General features: G+C 42.9%; 1 protein-coding gene across 1 annotated transcript in view; it reads left to right on the top strand.

Annotated features, from left to right (window-relative positions):
• Positions 1-21,704, top strand: part of UBE2Q2 (ubiquitin conjugating enzyme E2 Q2) — an 88,205-nt gene that overhangs the window by 22,146 nt on the left and 44,355 nt on the right. Inside the window, exon 2 of the mRNA XM_024205427.2 lies at positions 9,539-9,643. Within this exon, the coding sequence (XP_024061195.1) occupies positions 9,539-9,643 (105 nt within the window). The remainder of the gene's footprint in view (positions 1-9,538; positions 9,644-21,704) is intronic.

Raw genomic sequence — 21,704 nt, 5'->3', positions numbered from 1 at the left:
CGGTCCCACCAGTCCGTGCTTGTTTCCCGGGCCCAGAATCGCCGTTCAACAAAATCCACATGCCCCATTGCCACCGTGATGTCCTGGGCGCTGGGGCTCGTGGTTTCTGACAGCTCTGTGCTACTCTCCGACTTCAGGCCCTCACGGCGGTGCCGTAGCCTCCTCGCCTGATTTCTCTGCATCTGCCTCAGGGAAAGGTGTATGATAAGCTGCGAGGTGTTGAGAACGGCCACAACTGCAGCGATGGTCACAGCGGGATCCATGATCGCAGTGCTGTGGCGTCCGCGCTGTCACTGATCAAAAAGTGCGCGAACTGATTTCCCGCCGGCGCTTTCAGGGAGGGAGGCAGGGCGGTAGTGACTGACGGATGACGACAGTTACCCAAAAGCACCCTCGCCACATTTTTTTTACCCAGAAGGCATTGAGGGCTCGACCCAGAATTCCAATGGGCAGCGGGGACTGCGGGAACTGTGGGATAGCTGCCCACAGTGCACTGCTTCCAATGTCGACGCTTTCCCTGGTAGTGTGGACTGACAAAGTCGAATTACTGTCCTTAGTGTAGACACACACGTTCGACTTTCTAATATCGATTGCACATATTCGATTTAACTAAAATCGAACTACTCTCGTAGTGTAGACATACCCTTAGACTTTAACAAAAGGACTACCATGATCATCTAGTCTGACCTCCTGCACGTTGCAGATCACAACAACCTCGCCCACCACTGACTGGTTCATTCAAAGTTGAGAAACCAATTGCGATGTGTGGGGTGTGGGTTTTTTTTCCCTCCCCCCCCCCCCCCCCCCCACAGGAATAAAAGCCAGGTTAGAGGATCAAAATTTATAAATATTGGGGGGCCCGGTTTTTAATTTTTTTTTTTTTGTGCCTGAAGATGCATATGTGAACCAAATGGCATTGTCAGAGGTGTCTGTCTGCATCTTTAGACAACTAAATACCTTTGCTTCTAGTCACCATGGGCTGGATTTTTTTCATCTGTCAACTCACTGATTCTACAGTTAATGCTTTGTTTAATAAATCAGTTTTAAATGCAAAACAAGTCTTGATAATTGTTGGTTTTTTTCCCTAATGTATCAGCACATTTAAAGTAGTTTTAATTAATAAAAACAATTTTTAAATGTTTCTGTGCATCCTTAATTGGAATTCAATTTCCATCTAAATGTAACTTACTACAAACTAGATTTTTTTTTTTTTAAACTCAGAAGTAAGAAATGTCAATGCCAATTTTCAAACACGAAACATTTATTCATATTCTAAGTTATGTTAAGATATATAATCTAATGAGCTTATATTGCATCCTCCTGTCTAGTGCAAAATCTAGTTTGAGTCTATTTAGTTTCAAATAAACAGTTTTAGTGGTTAAACCAACCACAAAGAATGAACCTTTTTTTAGAAAAGTAACTAAAAAGTACAAATGCAAAGCAAGATTCAACTTGATGACTTAAATTAAGGTTTTTTGCTTGCTGACTTGATTAAAACTGGTGATTTCTAAATTTTATCCACCATGGCCTTGGTAATAGTACAATAGTTGTCTAGTGAGGGATAAACCCTGTGCATTTTAAGGGTAGGTCAGCACAAAAGCTGGGAGGTGTAATTCTTGCTCAGGTGGATGTATGTACACCTACTCGGCTGAAGCCGATGCTACAGTTACATTGCTAATTTTAGTGCTATAGGACGGTGGCTAGGCCAGCCTGCTGCCTATGTAGCCATGGCTTCACTGTGTGAATTTTATCACACTAGTGGTATCTCAGTGTAACCTCTCATCCTTCCTTGTGCGGTAGCTTTATGAAAAAGCGTTATGCCAACTAACAGACATGTAGTTCTAAAAGTTCCTAGGAGCTCTTCCCTCTCATGTCCTGGGCATTTATTAAAGGTCCAGATTTAACAGCTATCTTGATATTGTTTAGCTATTGGATGCTTTATATAGCATGGGAGCTAGACAGAGGTTTGCGGTTTCTCACAACACAATCTGGCCTCTTGTTAGTACGAAGGCTCTCTGGAATGTAAGGATACTATGAGTTGTAACTGTACCTAGGTTGGCTGTAAACATTGAGCCTTTGTCTTCGGGCCTCAGTACACTTTAGGTGTGATGTAATTGCTCAGTATGTCAAGTGTTATTGTTACTGAGCAATTTTTACAGTACACAGATTAGCCTGTAAAAAGCTACACACATTTAAGCATGCAGGTTTTACTTGTTGTAACAAATTCCTGCTCTTTTTTGTAGCGAGCAAGAAATTGCTCCCTTGCAGAACTGCTATAATAAGACAGCCAATCATTTAATGTGAACAGTAACTCTGCATCTGAACAGTATACAACCTCATCTCGGTTGAATTGTGTGGCAAAAGGCCCAAGGTAAAGTACCCTTCAACCACCTGAGAAATAACAGTAATTAATATTTATAACAGTAGGTATCAATACAATGGTATTTCTCGAATTAAAGGGTTGCTTTCCTAAAATGTCATCATTGGGCAATGAGTTTTTTAGAGAGGCACAGGTGAAGCTGTTGTCCCTATACCACATGGATATTTTTTCTTTTCTTCGTCTTCGCACCCCAATGCCACCCCTCACCCCCCCCTTACGAAAAACAAAACAAAACACCAACCCTCTCAGATCAGCTGCTTGTAGGTAGGTTTAGACATCTAGTAAATTTTACAAGTCCCGGTTCTGCTGAGTAGTTCAGATGACCTCCCAAACCGTGAGTACAGTTGAATTTTTTTTGCCATATCCTAAGTATCATGGCTTTTTGTTTCATTACAAATCTCAAGTGAGCGTCTTTATATTTACAGATTTTAATGCTTGTTTATATTCCATATTCCAAAATGGGTGGTGACTCATCTCTAGTATAACACACATGTCACAGAATAGTTATTAATATTATCTGCTCATCTATAGAATCTTTTGACGCTATTTCTTTTTTAAAAAAGTTGTTACACTCACTCAAAATTGTGGCTATATCTGTCAAGAGTCAACTTTAAATACCTTGATTATGTGCCAAACTGGAATATACAATAAGTGTGTGCATGCACAATTAGTTTAAAAACTAAAACATTAACTCACTAAGTTTTTCTCATCCATTGACTGCATAGGACTGGTATTGAACTTGAAGATCCTTTTCCTTTTGCATGTTCAACTCCCATTAATACTGTGCGTAGTATATGGTCACTGTAATCTGCTTTTTCCACTCATTTTTAAACAAAAATGAGTAAGTAACATACAGCTCAAGAATATAGAAGAGAAAATAAGTGCCTAATGACAAGTGTTTCGTGCCATACAAACACAGGACTGATATTGCCTGTGTCTTAACATGCTTCCTCACATAGGGTGAGATTTACTTTACTTGCAGAAAATCCAGTTAGTTGAGAAGTGTTGGAGTGGGAAGGGAGGATGAGAAGGTGAAAATCATCCAATGCAGGATACCTGCATATCCTATCAGCCACTCAACCCAACTTACATATTAGGACCACCAGATCCACAAATCTAGTGTTCTCCTCGGAGGCTGCCCTGCTGTCATTTCTCCTCCCCAACACACTGGTTATTGTAAACGGTGCAGAAGGTATTGCATGGGTCCTCCAGACTGGGGTGAATTTTGCTCACACAGCTGAAGAACTCTACTCTGGATATCTTAGTACTGCTGGGGGCACATGGTGTGAGAGAGCCTTTAGAATTCTAGGGAAAGAATATAAATAGAAAACTACTGTCCCAACAGATTCCAAATGCATTGTTTAGAAGAATGAACTGTGAGTAAGATGTTGTCTCCTCCCATTCCCCTTTGCACCCAAAGCCAGGTTGACACAACTCTGGGCAAGTAACTAATCACTCTGATTTATGGATGATAATTAAATAGGGAGATTCATACTTAAGACTTGGATTAAATTATTTAACCAAATGCCCAGTTTCAGTGGAAGTTGAGTGTCTCTTTGTCATGAGATCATTTGCCTGGCTGGAATAACATATATATCATCCAGGTCTCTCAAATAGCATTTAATGTTTCTAAAATCTTTCCTTCTCTTTACCAAGACAAGAATACAATTAGAAAGGTTCAGTAAATCCAAAAATTCTTGATGGAGTTTGCTTGTCCTCTCTGCAGCTTATAATGAATGACTTATTGCGATCACCTGTAGACATAAAGAAAATACAGGACTAAAAATTTCCATTTTTGTTCAAGAACTCCTATATCTATATGTACACCTTCAATTGTAAACCAGGAGACCAGTGGCTACATTCAGTTACAGTGGGTGCATAGGGGGCATGGTGGAGGAAAATTCTAAACTCTGCAGACTTGTAGCAGCCATTTTAACAATTTCTAAAACTTGGTAGTATAGGCTTTATTTTCAAGCTACACTTCTCAATCCCCTCTATATCAGATAGTCTTCACCATGGGGCATTCCCTGTCTCTGTGGCACCTGGAGGCAGACCAGATCTTTGCTCTGAGCCTGTGTTTAGGACTGCCTCTCAGGAAGAACATCCCAGAATAGTCTGCCTCCAAGCAGTGCACCATTTTCTTTTCCATATAATCAGATTGACTTGTATGTCCGAATCAGTGCAGACTGCTAGCCCTCTATTGTTCCACCGTCAGTGGGTTGTCTTCCCTCTCTTTACAATGACGGATGGATTTCTAATGTGCTCATCTACAGAATCTAAATGATTTTTTTTCATGGAGTTGTATCAGAATTTTCTGGAATAGAATCACTGTCTAGCTTAGCATATGAAGTCTGTGAGGAAAACAGTGACATCAGGTCTCTTGTTGGCAGGAATTTTGGCATATTTACTTCTCCCATAGGAATTGTTGAAATATCGTTGGACCCCTCTGTCGGTTGCTGGGATCTTCCTCTCTCTATCAACTTTCTGTTGGGGTTGCCGACTTTCTAATTGCACAAAACCGAATACCCTTGCCCCACCTCTTCTCCAAGGCCCCGTCCCCACTCACTCCATCCCCCCCCTCCATCTGTCACTTGCTCTCCCCCACCCTCACTCGCTCGCTCATTTTCACCGGGCTGGAAGTTGGGGTGCAGTAGGGGATGATTGCTCTGGCTGGGGGTGCAGGCTCCAGGGTGAGGCCAGAAATGAGGGGTTTGGGGTACAGGAAGGGGCTCTGGGCTGGGGCAGGGGGTTGGGGTGCAGGAGGGGGTGTGGGTTCTGGGTGGCGCTTGCCTCGGCTGGCTCCCCAGAAGTGGCGACATATCCCTCGCTCCTAGGCAGAGGGACGGACAAGGGGGCTCTGTGCGCTGCTCCCACCCTGAGTGCCAGCTCCACAGCTCCCATTGGCCAAGAACTGCAGCCAATGGGAGCTGCTGGGGTGGCACCTGTGAGTGGAAGCAGTGTGCAGAGCCACCTTGTCTGTCCCTCCGCCTAGGAGCCAAGGGACATGTCATTTCTGGGGAGCTTCGCAGAGCCAGGTAGGGAGACTTCCAGCCCTGCGCCAACTGAACTTTTAGTGGCCCAGTCAGCAGTTCTGACTGGAGCTGCCAGGGTGCCTTTTCAACTGGGTGTTCCAGTCGAAAACCGGACACCTGGCAATCCTAATTTCTGCAGTTATTTTATATAGTAATTAGTGGAAGCTACATCTCAAGACACTTAAAGCTAGAGTAGGCAGACCCCTAGAAAATATTCTGCAGCAGGAAAATCTTAAGGCTTCATCCCACAGCCATGGTCATATGAATGCAGATTCCAGGATCAGTCCCTTGCATTGTGTCTCTACCTCACAAAAGTAAGGCTTAACTCATTCATGAAGCATTTTGAAATCTTCAGATGGAAGGGTGTTATAGAAGGGCCCAATACTATTGCAGGAGGATGGGACTATGACTAAAGAGGTCTCATTACTACGAAGTGGAATATTTTAAGTGCAGTATAACTTTTGATTTTATCACTTTGTATAGTGTGGTATTGCTTATCTTCCGAGAAAATTGCTTGTCTTCTGATAAAAATTGTAAATCTTGGCTAAAAAGGGTGTTTAAAATATCCTTAAGATAGGAAGACATATGATCAAAAACTACCTCATTCAGTGGCTTTAATCTTGGAAAGAATTGCACCCTTCTCCCTCCCACTTTCAAAGTGAAATTGGCTAGCTTGCCAGTGGCTGAGACTGTAAGATGTTGGGGGGGAAAGAGTGCTATGTGGTGCTCAATAATAAACTTGTTCCTTAATTGGAGATTAACAGGCTCCACAAAGAACCTGTTTGTGGATGGAAAAATTGAATTAAGATGACCACTAAACATACAAATATCTTGAGAAAAGGAAGAAAGTGAATAACCAAACCTGGCTGCTTTGGACAATTTATTTAATAAATACAAATCTACTTTTGGAGACTTGGCCTGATTTCACCTTAGCTCATTCCCCAAAAAAACCCCAAACTCTGGGTGCCTTGGACAGAGAATTATTTCTGTATCTTGGAAAACACTTTCGACTATTTCTGGGAGCTAAAACTTGATAGACGTCTCAGGGGCCCTGCTTTATTTACAGCATGCTTGAAAACAAAGTGAAAAATGACTGATTTTTAACACTGCTCCTCACTATGTAACACACACAGTCTTCTTGAATGATACTCTTAAGCAATTCAGACATTTAGGGAAAAGTTGCTTCTCTGGAGTCTTGTAAAACTCAGTTTTATAAAACCTGTCAGTTACTAGTAGAATTTTGTTGTTGCTAATTTGTCTATAAAACAATCTTATCTACTGACATTTATAAACTCTGAGGTCAGAGTCTTTTTTGTTGTATGTTGTTGGGGATGCATTCTTTACTGAACTATCTTGTCTAATCCTATGACCTCTTGCAAAAATCAGCTTTTCTTCAATTAGAAGGGTTATCTGTAAAGCAACTCTAGTGCTAATAAGAGCCAATTCTACTATGCTGGTATTTCTCTATTTAAAAACCTGGCGGTACATACTCTGCACTTTTGTTTTAAAAACATAGTGATTTTGCAAATGATCAAAATGCCTAACCCTAAGTAGGAAGATCTAGCAAAGTCTTTTTATCCATGATATTCACTTCCAAAGTTTGTTCAAAACCTTGTTTGGGGTTTTAATGACTGAATAGTAACATTAGATCCTAAACTTTAGGGGCAGGAATCATGTCTTCTGTAAAAATTCCCAGCACATTCTGGGGTACTGTAAAGCAAAAAATAAATATCACAAGAAGGAAACTGTGTAAGGCTATAGTCATAGCGCACACTTGAACGCTATTAATTTCATTAGTCACTAAAACAGCCAGTAATCTTGCAGTAGCAATGGGAATCTTAACTGCAGTTAGTAAGCTGTGAAATAAACTTTCATTTAAGCATAGTGATTGTGCGGATACTGGTGCACTCACAGCCTGGAAAAGATATTTTGTGGTGTTTCCAATGGCTCTTCAGTGAATTAAAAAAAAAAACCTTAATTTTTTGTTGTACAAAACTGGGGGGGAGGGGAAGGAGATGTGTGGTGTTGATAGGTTGCAGATGACAATGTCTGGATGTCTAAACTAGTACAGTTCAGAGACTGGCTGAGAAGGTGGAACATGGAACTTGGCCATCAACAGAGATCTCTTGGGCTGGAGACTTTCCTGGGCACAGTTTAGTTTTTAGATGTGCATAGCCATGTGGTCATGATCAAGGAAACGGGGATGGGTGGGCAAAAGTTTACTACTGACTTGCATAATTTATCTCACTTTCTGGGGGAAGCCACTAATTTCCCCATATCTCAAAGACTTCTGAAGAATGGCAGAGGATTGAAGTGAGGCCTCAATATTTCATTACTCTTACAAAGGCAAATACACTTTAAAATATTCTAAATTTAAAATTAAACTACAGTTGTGTAAGTGATGATAGTGTCTCAAAACATACTTTGTTCTTTGATTTATTTTGTTTACTATGAGGTTAAATTGTTGCTTTTGTTTTTTTCTGAAATATGTGGGAGATATGGAAGTATACTGAAGGTGCATGCACCTTGGCATAGTGTATGTCCACAGGGTTAGAGGCAGGTAGAACGCCTGCTGTATGTGCTGTATAGTGTATAGCATTTATACAGCTTCTCTTGGAGTTTCTCGCACCTGCCTTCTCTCCTCATTCCAACACCACATCTACTGTAAGATGCTGTCTTGCTTTGGGCTTGGCAGACCCTGGCAATACCAGCCTATGGCTTTGTCTACACTGGACTTTTGTCTTTTGGGGGTGTGGGAAAAAAAAACAAAAACCTCTGAACGACAAAAGTTTTACCGACGAAAAGTGCTGGTATGAACAGCACTTTGTTGGTGGGACAGCCGACAAAGCTACCACCACTCACTGGGGGTGGAAGATTTTGGTGTGCGGGAGAGCTCTCTCCTGCCAACAAACAGTGGCTATACTGCACGGCTGTAGCGGCACAGCTGTGTCACTAAAAGTGTAGTGTAGACGTAGCCTTAATTGTGCCTCTGTTCTGTGGGAGTGCACAAAGCTGAAGAGGCTCCTCTTTTACTAACCCATAACCATCTATTCTAGGATAGATGATCTGTTGATCCTAACTACCAAGATTATTCAGTAACTCACAGCAGGCTTCTTCTGAAGATTCTGAGAATTTCCTAAAAGCTGCAAAAACAATTTGTAGGAATATTGAATGTTAAGTAAGTGGAGGATGGAGTGGTAAACTTGTCTTATAAGTAGTGTAGCAGTTTTAACTTTGAGTTATCTTTGGTGGCTTCTAAATAGCATAAGACGTGCTTCATGATTGTGCAGAATTCTTTTTATTCTAACTAGCTTACAAATATATTTGGCATCTTGCTATCAAACAAAACAAATTTAAAACCCTTTTTTGGTCATAGTGGTGTCTTGAAAGCAGCCTTGAAGAAGGAGGTTTTTGAGACCCTGCTCTCCAGGAGGCAGTCTTTAAACTCTGGAGGGCCTTTCACAAGCCCACAATAGCAGAAGCATAGATAAAATTGGTGCCTCTGAAAGTCCTGGTCTTGGAGGACATAATGGGGACATGTTACGTGAATTATTTACTCATGTACACCTAGAGCACACTTCCAAAGCAGTTAGGAGAAACTCGTTCCAGGGTTAAATGTTGGTGCCTCTTCTATGGTACTGTCAGGATTGTGAATAGGTACCAAATGCTTTCATGTTTTTGTTTCACTTACTTGAGTGAGTCTCTAAAACTTTGACAAACAGGAAGTTGGGATGCAGGTATGTCTGACTCTTGTCCTTCAAAATATAGCTCTAGCTTGTAATATGTGATGACTCTGTACTAGGTTCATTGACTTTCTGTGGTGTCCACTGCCCTCCAGATTTAAACTTCAGAAGTGAAGGAAAATTTACTTTTAAACCTCAATCTTATGTATGTCCATTGCTGGACTGAGAGGAAAATAGGCTGAAGTTTAAAACTGCAGGAAAAAGCTTGAGGAACAAGTTGAGGTAGAGAGGTTGGGGAAAAGTTATTTTTTTCTTAAAGTAAATCTGAGGTAAAAGCATCAATGCTACTACATAATCTAACAGTTTTTTAAGTTAGTCTAACACTAATATTGTATTGCTTAACTATTGGTATGGCTGTGTGTTAACTGTCATTTCTATTACAGGAGTCTTATCCCTCTTCATCACCAATATGGTTTGTGGAATCAGATGACCCAAACCTGACTTCAGTGTTGGAGCGATTAGAAGATATTAAGAAGAGCAATACTCTGGTGAGGAACTAGTGGTTTTTTACTTTTTCATTAACTGCAGGTCAGATTAAATAAAAAGTGGTTTCACGTGGCAAGGCTCCACTCCCACCCCAATACTTTTGGCTGTTTTGCATATACTTTCATATCAGAATGCAGGCAGCTCTTTTTAAAGTACTTGAATAGTAATTCCAAAAGGCTTGAGTTTTTTGCATGACTTGAAACTGTCTGAGAGAACATTTGTTAAATTGTCAGTGGTGTAACTTATGCATTCTGAAAATAGTTAAATGATAAATAGATTTGCACATAAGAACTTAAAACCTATTAAAATCTCTTAATGGGAAGCATTTGAATATTAGTCACTGGTATTTCCATTATGCGGAAATTATAATTATTTCATTACTTTTGGGGGTAGTTTAATGTGTGGTTTTTAGAGTAAATGTGCTCCAGAATTCAGCTGGAACTGTGGTTTCCACAGCTGTATAATTTCTCACACTGAAACCTGAACATTTTTCAGAGTCTTTGCTTTTAGTAGGAAAGATTTTAACAGATAACTAATTTGTCCTAGACCGCTTTGCCATCAGGTGGTAATGAAATTGGGCACTTACATGATGGACTTGGAGGACTGGAATGTACAGATTGTTTAAGTTGAAAACTGCTGGAGTACAAGTTCTGTACCAGTAAAGGCTGTTTGGTGGCATTATTTCTGGCGTGAGAACCCTTTGGTGCAATTACGGGGAAACCCCGCTATAACGCACCCCACGATAATGCAAATTCGGATATAACGCGATCATAAGGTGGCTCCTGCCGCCACAAGCGCACGCAAAAAAAAAAAGGCGGCCGGAGCACCGCTGAAGAAAAACAAAAAAAGGAACGTGCCGTCCCCACTGCCTCTTCCACCCCCCCCCTTCTCCTTTTGGCGGGAAGAGCCATTCTCCCCAGCTGCTCCTCACTCTTCCTCTGCCCCTTGCACATCTCCCCTGCTCTCTGCCCAAGAGAAATTGACCTGCTTGAAACTGACCTGCTTGAAACTGACCGGCTTTAAATGGTACAATTTTCGTAACCCTGCTATACCGCGACTCCGCATTTATCTCAATTGAATTTTTTGGACCCCAATCATCACGTTATAGCGGGGTTTCACTGTATTTGTATTAGAATTGTATCAAATCAAAACATTACTTTCTTATACTGTGCAAGGAAGGTGAATGGGACTATGTCCCCAGCGGCTTTTGATTGCTACAATGTTTCTTTTTTTTTTTTTTAAGGGAGGGGGGATCCTAATTTTTTTTGCAGGATATTAGTTGCCATATGGATTAATATTGGTTATATATGATTCATCATACATTCATTTGTTTGGGCGGGGGGAAATAGGGAAATATTCATGTAATTTGCCTGAAATGTTCAGCATGTAGACTTGGTTCTTGACGTGTGACTTTTAATTATCTGGATGTAAAAATGCACAGGATAAATTACATTTAGGAGACCATGCAGAAATAGCAAGGAAATTAACAACTGAAGGTGAAATTTACCATATGTCTTCCAATAATTAGACGTAAAGGCATTTTGGAGCCTACAGGAAGAAGCCTCCCAGCTCAGGTCGACAGACTTGGGTTAGTGAAGCTTGCGCTAATGTACTAAAAATAGTCTAAGGAGGGGGGTGGGCTTCAGAGCCTAAGGTCCAGCCCAAAGTGCTGTCTATATGGCTGTATTTAGAGTGCTAGTGTGAGTCCCGCTAACCAGAGTCTGTTGATGCAGGCTGCAAGGTTCACTTCTGCAGACTCCAAAATGCTATGTGGACATACCTGAAGGGGCACCGACTTAATGCACCCTATTGTACCTACTTATGTGAGGAAATGCGGTAAACTTCACCTTCAGTTGTGGATTTCCTTGCTGCTTTTGGTATAAGTGGAACATTCTTCTAATTGTAGTTCTTGGTGTAGTTTTTAATAATTTAGCTTTTTAATACAACCTTTAGCAGAAGGGGTTATAATGATGGATGTGTTCAGGTTCTGGCAGTGATCATCAGTAGACCATATGGCCAAACAAATGGTGTCCTGGGATACAATTGAAGAACTTTCCAAAACTTGCTTGGCTTGTTGTTTAGTCTCTTTGTGAATTCATCATTGTTCAGCGATAACAAATTATTCAGTAAGCATGGAATACTTTTGCTTTTATGTTTAGATTTGGGCTGTCAAGCGATTTAAAAAAAAAAAAATTAATCATGATTAATCATGCTGTTAAGCAATAAGTATACACCTCTACCCCGATATAACACAAATTCGGATAGAATGCGGTAAAGCAGCGCTCCGGTGGGGCAGGGCTGCACGCTCCGGCAGATCAAAGCAAGTTCGATATAACGCGGTTTCACCTATAACTCGGTAAGTTTTTGTTTTTTGTGGCTCCCGAGGACAGCTTTATATTGGGGTAGAGGTGTACTATTTATATAAATATTTTTGGATGTTTTCCACATATTTCAAATATATTGATTTCAATTACAGCACAGAATAAAAAGTGTACAGTGCTCACTTTATATTTTTTTTATTATAAATATTTGCACTGTAGAAATAAAAAATAGTATTTTTCAATTCACTTAATACAACTACTGTAGTGCAATATCTTTATCATGGAAGTTGAATTTACAAATGTAGAATTATGTACCAGAAAATAACTGCACTCAAAAACAAAACAATGTAAAACTTTAGAGCAGGGGAAGGCAACCTATGGCACGCATGCCGAGGGCGGCACGCAAGCTGATTTTCAGTGGCACTCACACTGCCTGGGTCCTGGCCACCGGTCCGGGGGGGCTCTGTGTTTTAATTTAATTTTAAAGGAAGCTTCTTAAACATTTTAAAAACCTTATTTACTTTACATACAACAATAGTTTAGTTATATATTATAGACTTGGAGAAAGAGACCTTCTAAAAACATTAAAATGTATTACTGGCACGCGAAACCTTAAATTAGAGTGAATAAATGAAGACTCGGCACACCACTTCTGAAAGGTTCACCCTGCTTTAGAGCCTACAAGTCCACTCAGTCCTACTTGTTCAGCCAATCGCTCAGACAAACAAGTTTGTTTACATTTACAGGAGATAATGCTGCCCGCTTATTATTTACAATGTCACCTGAAAGTGAGAACAGGCGTTCGCATGGCACTCTTGTAGCTGGTGTTGCAAGATATTTATGTGCCAGATGCGCTAAAGTTTCATATGTCCCTTCGTGCTCCAACTACCATTCCAGAGGATACGCGTCCATGCTGATGATGGATCATTATTGAGCAGAATCCAAAGCAGTGCAGACCGACGCATGTTCATTTTCATCCTCTGAGTCAGATGCCACCAGCAGAAGGTTGATTTTCTTTCTTGGTGGTTCGGGTTCTGTAGTTTCCGCATCGGAGTGTTACTCTTTCAAGAATTCTAAAAGCATGGTCCACACCTTGTCCCTCTCAGATTTTGGAAGGCACTTCAGATTCTTAAATTTTGGGTTGAGTGCTGTAGCTATCTTTAGAAATTTCACATTGGTACCATCTTTGCATTTTGTCAGATCTGCAGTGGAAGTGTTCTTAAAACGAACAATATGCTGGGTCATCATCCAAGACCGCTATAACAGGAAATATATGGCAGAATGCGGGTAAAACACAGAGTATGAGATGTACAGTTCTCCCCCCAAGGAGTTCAGTCACAAATTTAATTAATGTATTATTTTTTTAACAAGTGTCACAAGCATGTCCTCTGGAAGGGTGGCTAAAGCATGAATGGGCATACAAATGTTTAGAATCTCTGGCATGTAAATACCTTGCAATGCCGGCTACAAAAGTGTCATGTGAATGTCTGTTCTCACTTTCAGGTGACTTTGGGCAGTATTATGGGGGGGAGGGGATAGCTCAGTGGTTAGAGCATTGACCTGCTAAACCCAGGGTTGTGAGTTCAATCCTTGAGGGGGCCATTTAGGGATCTGGGGCAAAAATCTGTCTGGGGATTGGTCCTGCTTTGAGCAGGGGTTTGGACTAGATGACCTCCTGAGGTCCCTTCCAACCCTGACATTCTATAATTATCTCCCATACATGTATACAAACCTGTTTGTCTGAGCGATTGCCTGAACAAGAAGTAGGACTGAGTGGACTTGTAGGCTCTAAAGTTTTACATTGCTTTGTTTTTGAGTGCAGTTTTGTAACAAAAAAAAAATCTACATTTGTAAGTTGTGCTTTCACGATAAAGAGACTGCACTACGGTACTTGTATGAGGTAATTGAAAAATACAGTTTCTTTTGTCATTTTTACAGTGATATATTTGTAATAAAAATAATATAAAGTGAGTACTGTACACTTTTTGTATTCTGTGTTGTAACTGAAATCAATATATTTGAAAAATGTAGAAAAACAGCCAAAATAGTTAATGAATTTAAATTGGTATTCTATTGTCTAACAGTGCTATTAAAACTGCGATTAATTTTTTAATTGCGATTAATTTGAATTAATCGCGAGTTAACTACATTTAACTGACAGCCCTAGTTTAGAGAACTACATGAGAACTTGTGACAAGGCAGTAAACTTGTCACAAACTTGTCCATGGTTTGTCATACTGAATTGCACTGAATATATGCACAGTGTCTGTATGCAAATACTAGTTGGTGTCCAAGAAAAGCTCATGGCTGGAGGAGTGAACACAGATTTTTGGTTATGCACTTCATCAGGAATGCTACCTTCATAGGGAAAGAGTTACTTATTTTGTTAGTCACACCTGGCAGTGACCTGTTCATCTCACCATTGTATTGTTTTATAGGATATACTGCCTGTCCAGGGCCTCAGAGGGACAGGCGAGTGGTTTAGTCAGACAGCCAGGGATTCCAAGCAGGGCCCAGAAATAACTGGGGCCCGTTAATGTCTGTGGAAACCAGCCTGGACCACACAAGAAAGGAGCAAGGTACCAGAGGCTGGGAGTGGCTTAAGAGTGAAGTAGCCATGCTGAGGGAAATCTGCAGGGACTCTAGACTTGATATGGAGGCAGCCCTAGTGTCAGGTGTGCCTTTTGCTGCTATCCCTGTGTAAATTTTCCCCAAATCTGGTCAAGTTGTAAGCCTCTGAAAAAATGTAGTTTGTACATGCACAGGAGAGGCTTGTTAGAGTTAGGTCTCTAAATATTCAGTCAGCACCAGGCATGCGCCAACCTCGAGTGAGCAGGACTCTTCCTGGCAGCCAGAGGGTACTTATCTGGGCAGAGGCACTGAGAACAGGGAGACAATTGCTCCTGTGTTCTCAGTGCTCCTCCTGCTGGTGCCCAATCAGAGAGGAGAGGAAACAGCATGACTCAAATGCACGGAGTGTGGGGGCGGAGGCGTTCAGAGGAGGGGAAGGTGCGTGAGTGGGTTAGCTGGGGTATATGGCAGGGGGCAAAAGGATGTCTGAACACACTGTTCTCTGTGGCTCCTGGGTGCAGTTCTAAGTTCTTAGTCTCTTCATTCCTCTGTCGATCCGTAGCTGTAAAACCCACTGACAGTATCTCATCCCTTTCTAGTGGCTTGTCCACATGAAGGAAAACAGACTACTAGAGCTACTAGTTACACCATTAAATTGAGTGGTAGAGATCTGTGCTGTGCATCTGAGGATCTGGACCCTGCTGATGACCCAAATTAGGCATCAATATGGTTCCACATGATATCACTTGTGGTGTGTGTTTTTAATTTTTTTTTTCCAGTTTGCTTCTTTAAAAAGTGGGAAACTACTATTTATCCAACTATATGACTTCAAAAATTTATGTGATTAAAGACCATCATAATTCATATGCACAAAGGAGCTGAATTAGGGTTGCATGGACAACTTTATTTCTGGCATTTCTGAAATTTTGAGTGCTTGACTTTGCAACCTTGATAATGTTTTTTAATATTTTTTTTACACAATATAGATGTCTGTAATGTGTATAAGTTAATGTAACTGAGCATATTAAAACTTCCCAAATTATGAATTAAAACACTCAAATTAATTCTTATTTCAGTGAAGAACATATAATCTCCCTCGTGCAAATTATTCAAACAGTAATAACTGTATTTCTGCTGGGATCACTAAGGGTATGTCTACACTACAAATAGACGCAGCTGGCCTGCGCTGGCTGACTTGGACTAGGGGATTCAGGATAAGGGGCTATTTAATTGCAATGTAGTCATTTGGGGCCAGAATGCAGCCCGAGCTCTGGGAACCTCTGATCTCACAGGGTCCTAGAGCCCAGGGTCCAGCCAGAGCATGAATGTCCACACCGCAATGAAACAGCCTCTTAGCCCGAACCCAAGTCATCTGGCATGGGCTAGTTGCAGGTTTTTAACTGCAATGTAGACATATACTAAGGGATCATGTAGGATGGAAGCTTCATTTTTGTTCTGCTAAAACTTCAAACATCTACGGAAAATGCTTGGACACTATTTCAGTCATAGTAAGAGTTGCTGTTTCTCTAAATAGTGTGACATATATGAAGCAAGATATTTTCTACTTTTTTTCTCCCTCTTCCCCTTCATGCTGTCCCTCCCCATCATGTTCTCTGCCTATTTCCTAGAGTGGAAGGCTAGCACTTATTGCTGCATTGCTATGTATTCTTTTATCCAGTGTGTTTCCTAGGTGGTCAAAGGCACTATGCTTCACAGTGGAGCCAGGGAATACATTAATTTTACAATTAAGGATCTCTAAAATTCCTTGTGCCTTTGTGCTGTAATGGAAAAATCTCTGAAGAACGTATAAAAGGGCCTCTTGTGTGGGCCAGAGTTAAATAAAACTTGTTGTCATATTCATAAAATGTGAATACAGGAAATTGAAAACAATGTCTAAACACCTCTTGGAACTATAACACCATCACAGCAACTGCAAGAACAAGTTCGCAGAACCCCTGAGGGGTATAAATAATTTCATAGCTCTATTTGGAGTTACTCAGTTACCATGATATAACTCAGGTGTGTGCAAGACTATTTCACAGTTCTCCTGTGGTGTTTGTGTTTTTAGGAAAACATCCTAATGTCCTTCTGCCCTCCTGCAGAATCTTTTTTGATGTAAGATTCTGCTAAAAGAACAAAAGTAGATTTTCTTGGTAAGTTTAATATTCGGATAAACAGTCAGGTGTTGAGAGATGAGAGGTGTCTCAGTCAGCCTACAACTGAAGTTGCCATTAAAATGGTGCACAAGTTGGGGTGGGTAGGTCTCTCCTCAGCCATGGTCATAGCCCTCCAAGAACTTCTAAGTCATCCTGTTATGGCACCTCTCTCCTGAAGATTCTCTGGCTTGTCAAATCTAGACAGTACTCCGATACCTTACAGGGAAGAGGAATCTGATACACAAGAGTCACTGGTATTCTGGTTTAGAGATTGCATCTTTCTTGGATAGCCTGGATCTAGAAGATCTAGCCCAGTTTTTCTGAGAATTTGGAAGCAATACATTTTAAAAAACAAACAAACCCCACCAGAAACACAAAAAAACTGACACTAAACATAGATTGACTTGGACAAAGCAGATGATAGACTGGAAGATACATTCTCTCACCTGAAAAATGGCTTGACATGGTAGCTAGACTAGCACAGGAGGAAAACTGACAATGATTGTTTCAGAGGAGCAGTTTGGGGCAGAGGGAGTGAGGGGAAGGTATCTGACTGTGGCCAGAGTTTCTCATAAGTGTGTGTTACCAGGGAAGGCTCTCAGAATACAGCTTCCTCTTTGGTTTTGAGCTGTTAACTGGGTGTTTCCTCTTAGACTTGTCAGAGCATTAGTACAACCATTTGTGCAGCTTACTGGTTAATACCAATTAAAACAATTGTCTGATTCCAACACCTTTCAGAAGTAGCTGCATTCCTTCTGGAATAGTGGCTGATTTTTCTGTCGTCTTCTCAAGCCCTTGAAACAGAACACGGGGGGGAGGGGGTAATCACAAGAGATGTCTGTCTTTCAGTCATGATGGTCTGAGCTGCCTCATTTGTGAGGGTATGTCTACACTACGAAATTTGGTCAAATTTATAGAAGCTGGTTTTATAGAAATCGGTTTTATACAGTCGATTGTGTGTCCCCACATAAAATGCTCTAAGTGCATTAAGTCGGCGGACCGCGTCCACAGTACCGAGGCTAGCGTCGACTTCCGGAGCGTTGCACTGTGGATAGCTATCCCACAGTCTTCGCCGCCCATTGGAATTCTGGGTTGAGATCCCAATGCCTGATGATGCAAAAACAGTGTTGCGAGGGGTTCTGGGTACATGTCGTCAGGCCCCTCCCCCTCCGTCAGAGCAACGGCAGACAATCAATTCGTGCCTTTTTACCTGGGTTACCTGTGCAGACAACATACCACAGCAAGCATGGAGCCCGCTCAGCTCAGCTCACCGTCACCATATGTCATCTGGGTGCCGGCAGACGTGGTACTGCATTGCTACACAGCAGCAGCTCCTTGCCTTTTGGCAGTGGATGGTGTATTACGATTGATATCCGTCATCGTCATATTCCTCAGTGAGTTCAATCAGAGGCACCTGGGCAGACATGTTTTTGTCTCCTGGAGACTCAGTTCTGCCGGTAGTCCTATTGAACCCTCTTGACGATATTGGCTAGCAGTCGTAATACAGCATTTTCTGTCAAGCACCCAGAAGATGCCGATGGCTATCAGTCATGCTGCACCGTCTGCTGCCAGCTTAAGATGTAAAAAACAGATAGTCCAGATTTGTTCTGTATTCATTTGCTTCCCCCTCCCTCCATGAAATCAACGGCCTGCTAAACCCAGGGTTTTGAGGTAAATCTTTGGGGGGGCCATTCTGTGTGACAGTTGTTTGTGTTTCTCCCTGATGCACAGCCACCTTTGTTGATTTTAATTCCCTGTAAGCCATGTCGTCACTTGCCATTCCCTCCGTCCCTCTGTCAGACAATAGTTTCGCGCCTTTTTTTCAGGCCAGACACCATAGCACTGGGATCATGGAGCCCGCTCAGATCACCGCAGCAGTTATGAGCACTATGAACACCACGCGCATTGTCCTGGAGTATATGCAGAGCCAGAACGTGCCAAAGCAAAACCAGGCGAGGAGGCGATTGCAGCGCGGCGACGAGAGTGATGAGGAAATTGACATGGACATAGACCTCTCACAAAGTACAGGCCCCAGCAATGTGCAAATCATGGTGTTACTGGGGCAGGTTCATGGCGTGGAACGCCGATTCTGGGCCCGGGAAACAAGCACAGACTGGTGGGACCACATCGTGTTGCAGGTGTGGGACGATTCCCAGTGGCTGCAAAACTTTCGCATGCGTATGGGCACTTTCATGGAACTTTGACTTGCTTTCCCCTGCCCTGAAGCGCCAGAATACCAGGATGAGAGCAGCCCTCACAGTTGAGAAGCGAGTGGCGATAGCCCTGTGGAAGCTTGCAACACCAGACAGCTACCGATCAGTCGGGAATCAATTTGGAGTGGACAAATCTACTGTGGGGGCTGCTGTGATCCAAGTAGCCAACACAATCAAAGACCTGCTGATATCAACGGTAGTGACTCTGGGAAACGTGCAGGTCATAGTGGATGGCTTTGCTGCAATGGGATTCTCAAACTGTGGTGGGGCGATAGACGGAACCCATATCCCTATCTTGTCACCAGAGCACCAAGCCACTGAGTACATAAACCGCAAGGGGTACTTTTCAATGCTGCTGCAAGTCCTGGTGGATCACAAGGGATGTTTCACTAACATCAACTTGGGATGGCCGGGAAAGGTACATGATGCTCGCGTCTTCAGGAACTCTGGTCTGTTTCAAAAGCTGGAGGAAGGGACTTCCTTCCCGGACCAGAAAATAACCATTGGGGATGTTGAAATGCCTATCGTTATCCTTGGGGACCCAGCCTACCCCTTAATGCCATGGCTAATGAAGCCGTACACAGGCAGCCTGGACAGGAGTCAGGACCTGTTCAACTATAGGCTGAGCAAGTGCTGAATGGTGGTGGAATGTGCATTTGGACGTTTAAAAGCGCGCTGGCGCAGTTGACTGACTCGGATAGACCTCAGCGAAGCCAATATTCCAATTGTTGCTGCTTGCTGTGTGCTCCACAATATCTGAGAGTAAGGGGCAGACATTTATGGCGGGGTGGGAGGTTGAGGCAAATCGCCTGGCCACTGATTACGCGCAGCCAGACACCAGGGTGGTTAGAGTACAGCAGGGCGCGGTGCGCATCAGAGAAGCTTTGAAAACCAGTTTTGTGACTGGCCAGGCTACGGTGTGAAACTTCTGTTTGTTTCTCCTTGATGAACCCTCCCCCCACCCCCCCCCCGGTTCACTCTCCTCACTCTACTTCCCTGTATGCTAACCACCCTCCCCTCCCCCCTTCGAGCACCACTTGCAGAGGCAATAAAGTCATTGTTACTTCACATTCATGCATTCTTTATTAATTCATCACACAACTAGGGGGATAACTGCCAAGGTAGCCCGGGAGGGGTGGGGGAGTAGGGAAGTGCCGGGTGGGGTGGGGGAGGAGGGAAGGACAAGGACACACTGCAGTTTAAAACTTTAACTCTTATTGAAGGCCAGCCTTCTGATGCTTGGGCAATCATCTGGGGTGGAGTGGCTGGGTGGCCGGAGGCCCCCCCCACCGCGTTCTTGGGCATCTGGGTGAGGAGGCTATGGAACTTGGGGAGGAGGGCTCTTGTTATACAGGGGCTGTAACGGCGGTCTCTGCTCCTGCTGCCTTTCCTGCAGCTCAACCATACGCTGGAGCATATCAGTGTGATGCTCCAGCAGCCGGAGCATCGACTCTTGCCTTCTGTCAGCAAGCTGACACCACCTATCCTCTTCAGCCCGCCACTTGCTCTATTCAGCTCGCCACCTCTCCTCTCATTCATATTATGCTTTTTTGCACTCTGACATTGACTGCCTCCATGCATTCTGCTGTGCTCTGTCAGCGTGGGAGGACATCTGGAGCTCCGAGAACATATCATCCCCGAGTCCGCCATTTTCTCCTTCTAATCTTCACTAGCCTCTGTGAAGGAGAAACATTTGCAGCTGGTGGAGGAGAAGGGAGAGGTGGTTAAAAAACCCACATTTTAGAGAACAATGGGTACACTCTTTCACTCTTTCACAGTTCTGCAGAAAAGGACCTAGGGGTCACAGTGGACAAGAAGCTGGATATGAGTCAACAGTGTGCTCTTGTTGCCAAGAAGGCTAACGGCATTTTGGGCTGTATAAGTAGGGGCATTGCCAGCAGATCGAGGAACGTGATCGTTCCCCTTTATTCGACATTGGTGAGGCCTCATCTGGAATACTGTGTCCAGTTTTGGGCCCCACACTACAAGAAGGATGTGGAAAAATTGGAAAGAGTCCAGCAGAGGGCAACAAAAATGATTAGGGGTCTGGAGCACATGACTTATGAGGAGAGGCTGAGGGAACTGGGATTGTTTAGTCTCCAGAAGAGAAGAATGAGGGGGGATTTGATAGCAGCCTTCAACTACCTGAAGGGGGGTTCCAAAGAGGATGGAGCTCGGCTGTTCTCAGTGGTGGCAGATGACAGAACAAGGAGCAATGGTCTCAAGTTGCAGTTGGGGAGGTCCAGGTTGGATATTAGGAAACACTATTTCACTAGGAGGGTGGTGAAGCACTGGAATGCGTTACCTAGGGAGGTGGTGGAGTCTCCTTCCTTGGAGGTTTTTAAGGCCCGGCTTGACAAAGCCCTGGCTGGGATGATTTAGTTGGGAATTGGTCCTGCTTTGAGCAGGGGGTTGGACTAGATGACCTCTTGAGGTCCCTTCCAACCCTGATATTCTATGATTCTGTGATTAAATTTTGCTGTTCACATTACACAGCACATGTGCTTTTGTTACAAGGTTGCATTTTTCCTCTTATATTAAGGGCCTGCTGGTTTGGTGTGAGAGATCACTCACGAAGTGCCAGGCAACAGATTTCGGCTTGCAGGCAGCCATGGTAAACCACAGTCTTTTGGCTTTTTTAACCTTCTTAACATGTGGGGATGGTTTCAAACAGTAGCGCCCTCATTTCCCATACCAAGCACCCGTTGGGTTGGCCATTTAAAATGGGTTTGCAATGTAAAGGAGGGGCTGCGGTTTCCGGGTTAACATGCAGCACAAACCCAACTACCCCCCCCCCCCCCC

Source organism: Terrapene carolina, unplaced genomic scaffold (genome assembly GCF_002925995.2).
Source record: "Terrapene carolina triunguis isolate 2854851 unplaced genomic scaffold, T_m_triunguis-2.0 Scaffold67, whole genome shotgun sequence".
Lineage (NCBI taxonomy): Eukaryota > Metazoa > Chordata > Testudines > Emydidae > Terrapene > Terrapene triunguis.
This window is presented reverse-complemented; position numbering and strand designations above follow the sequence as displayed.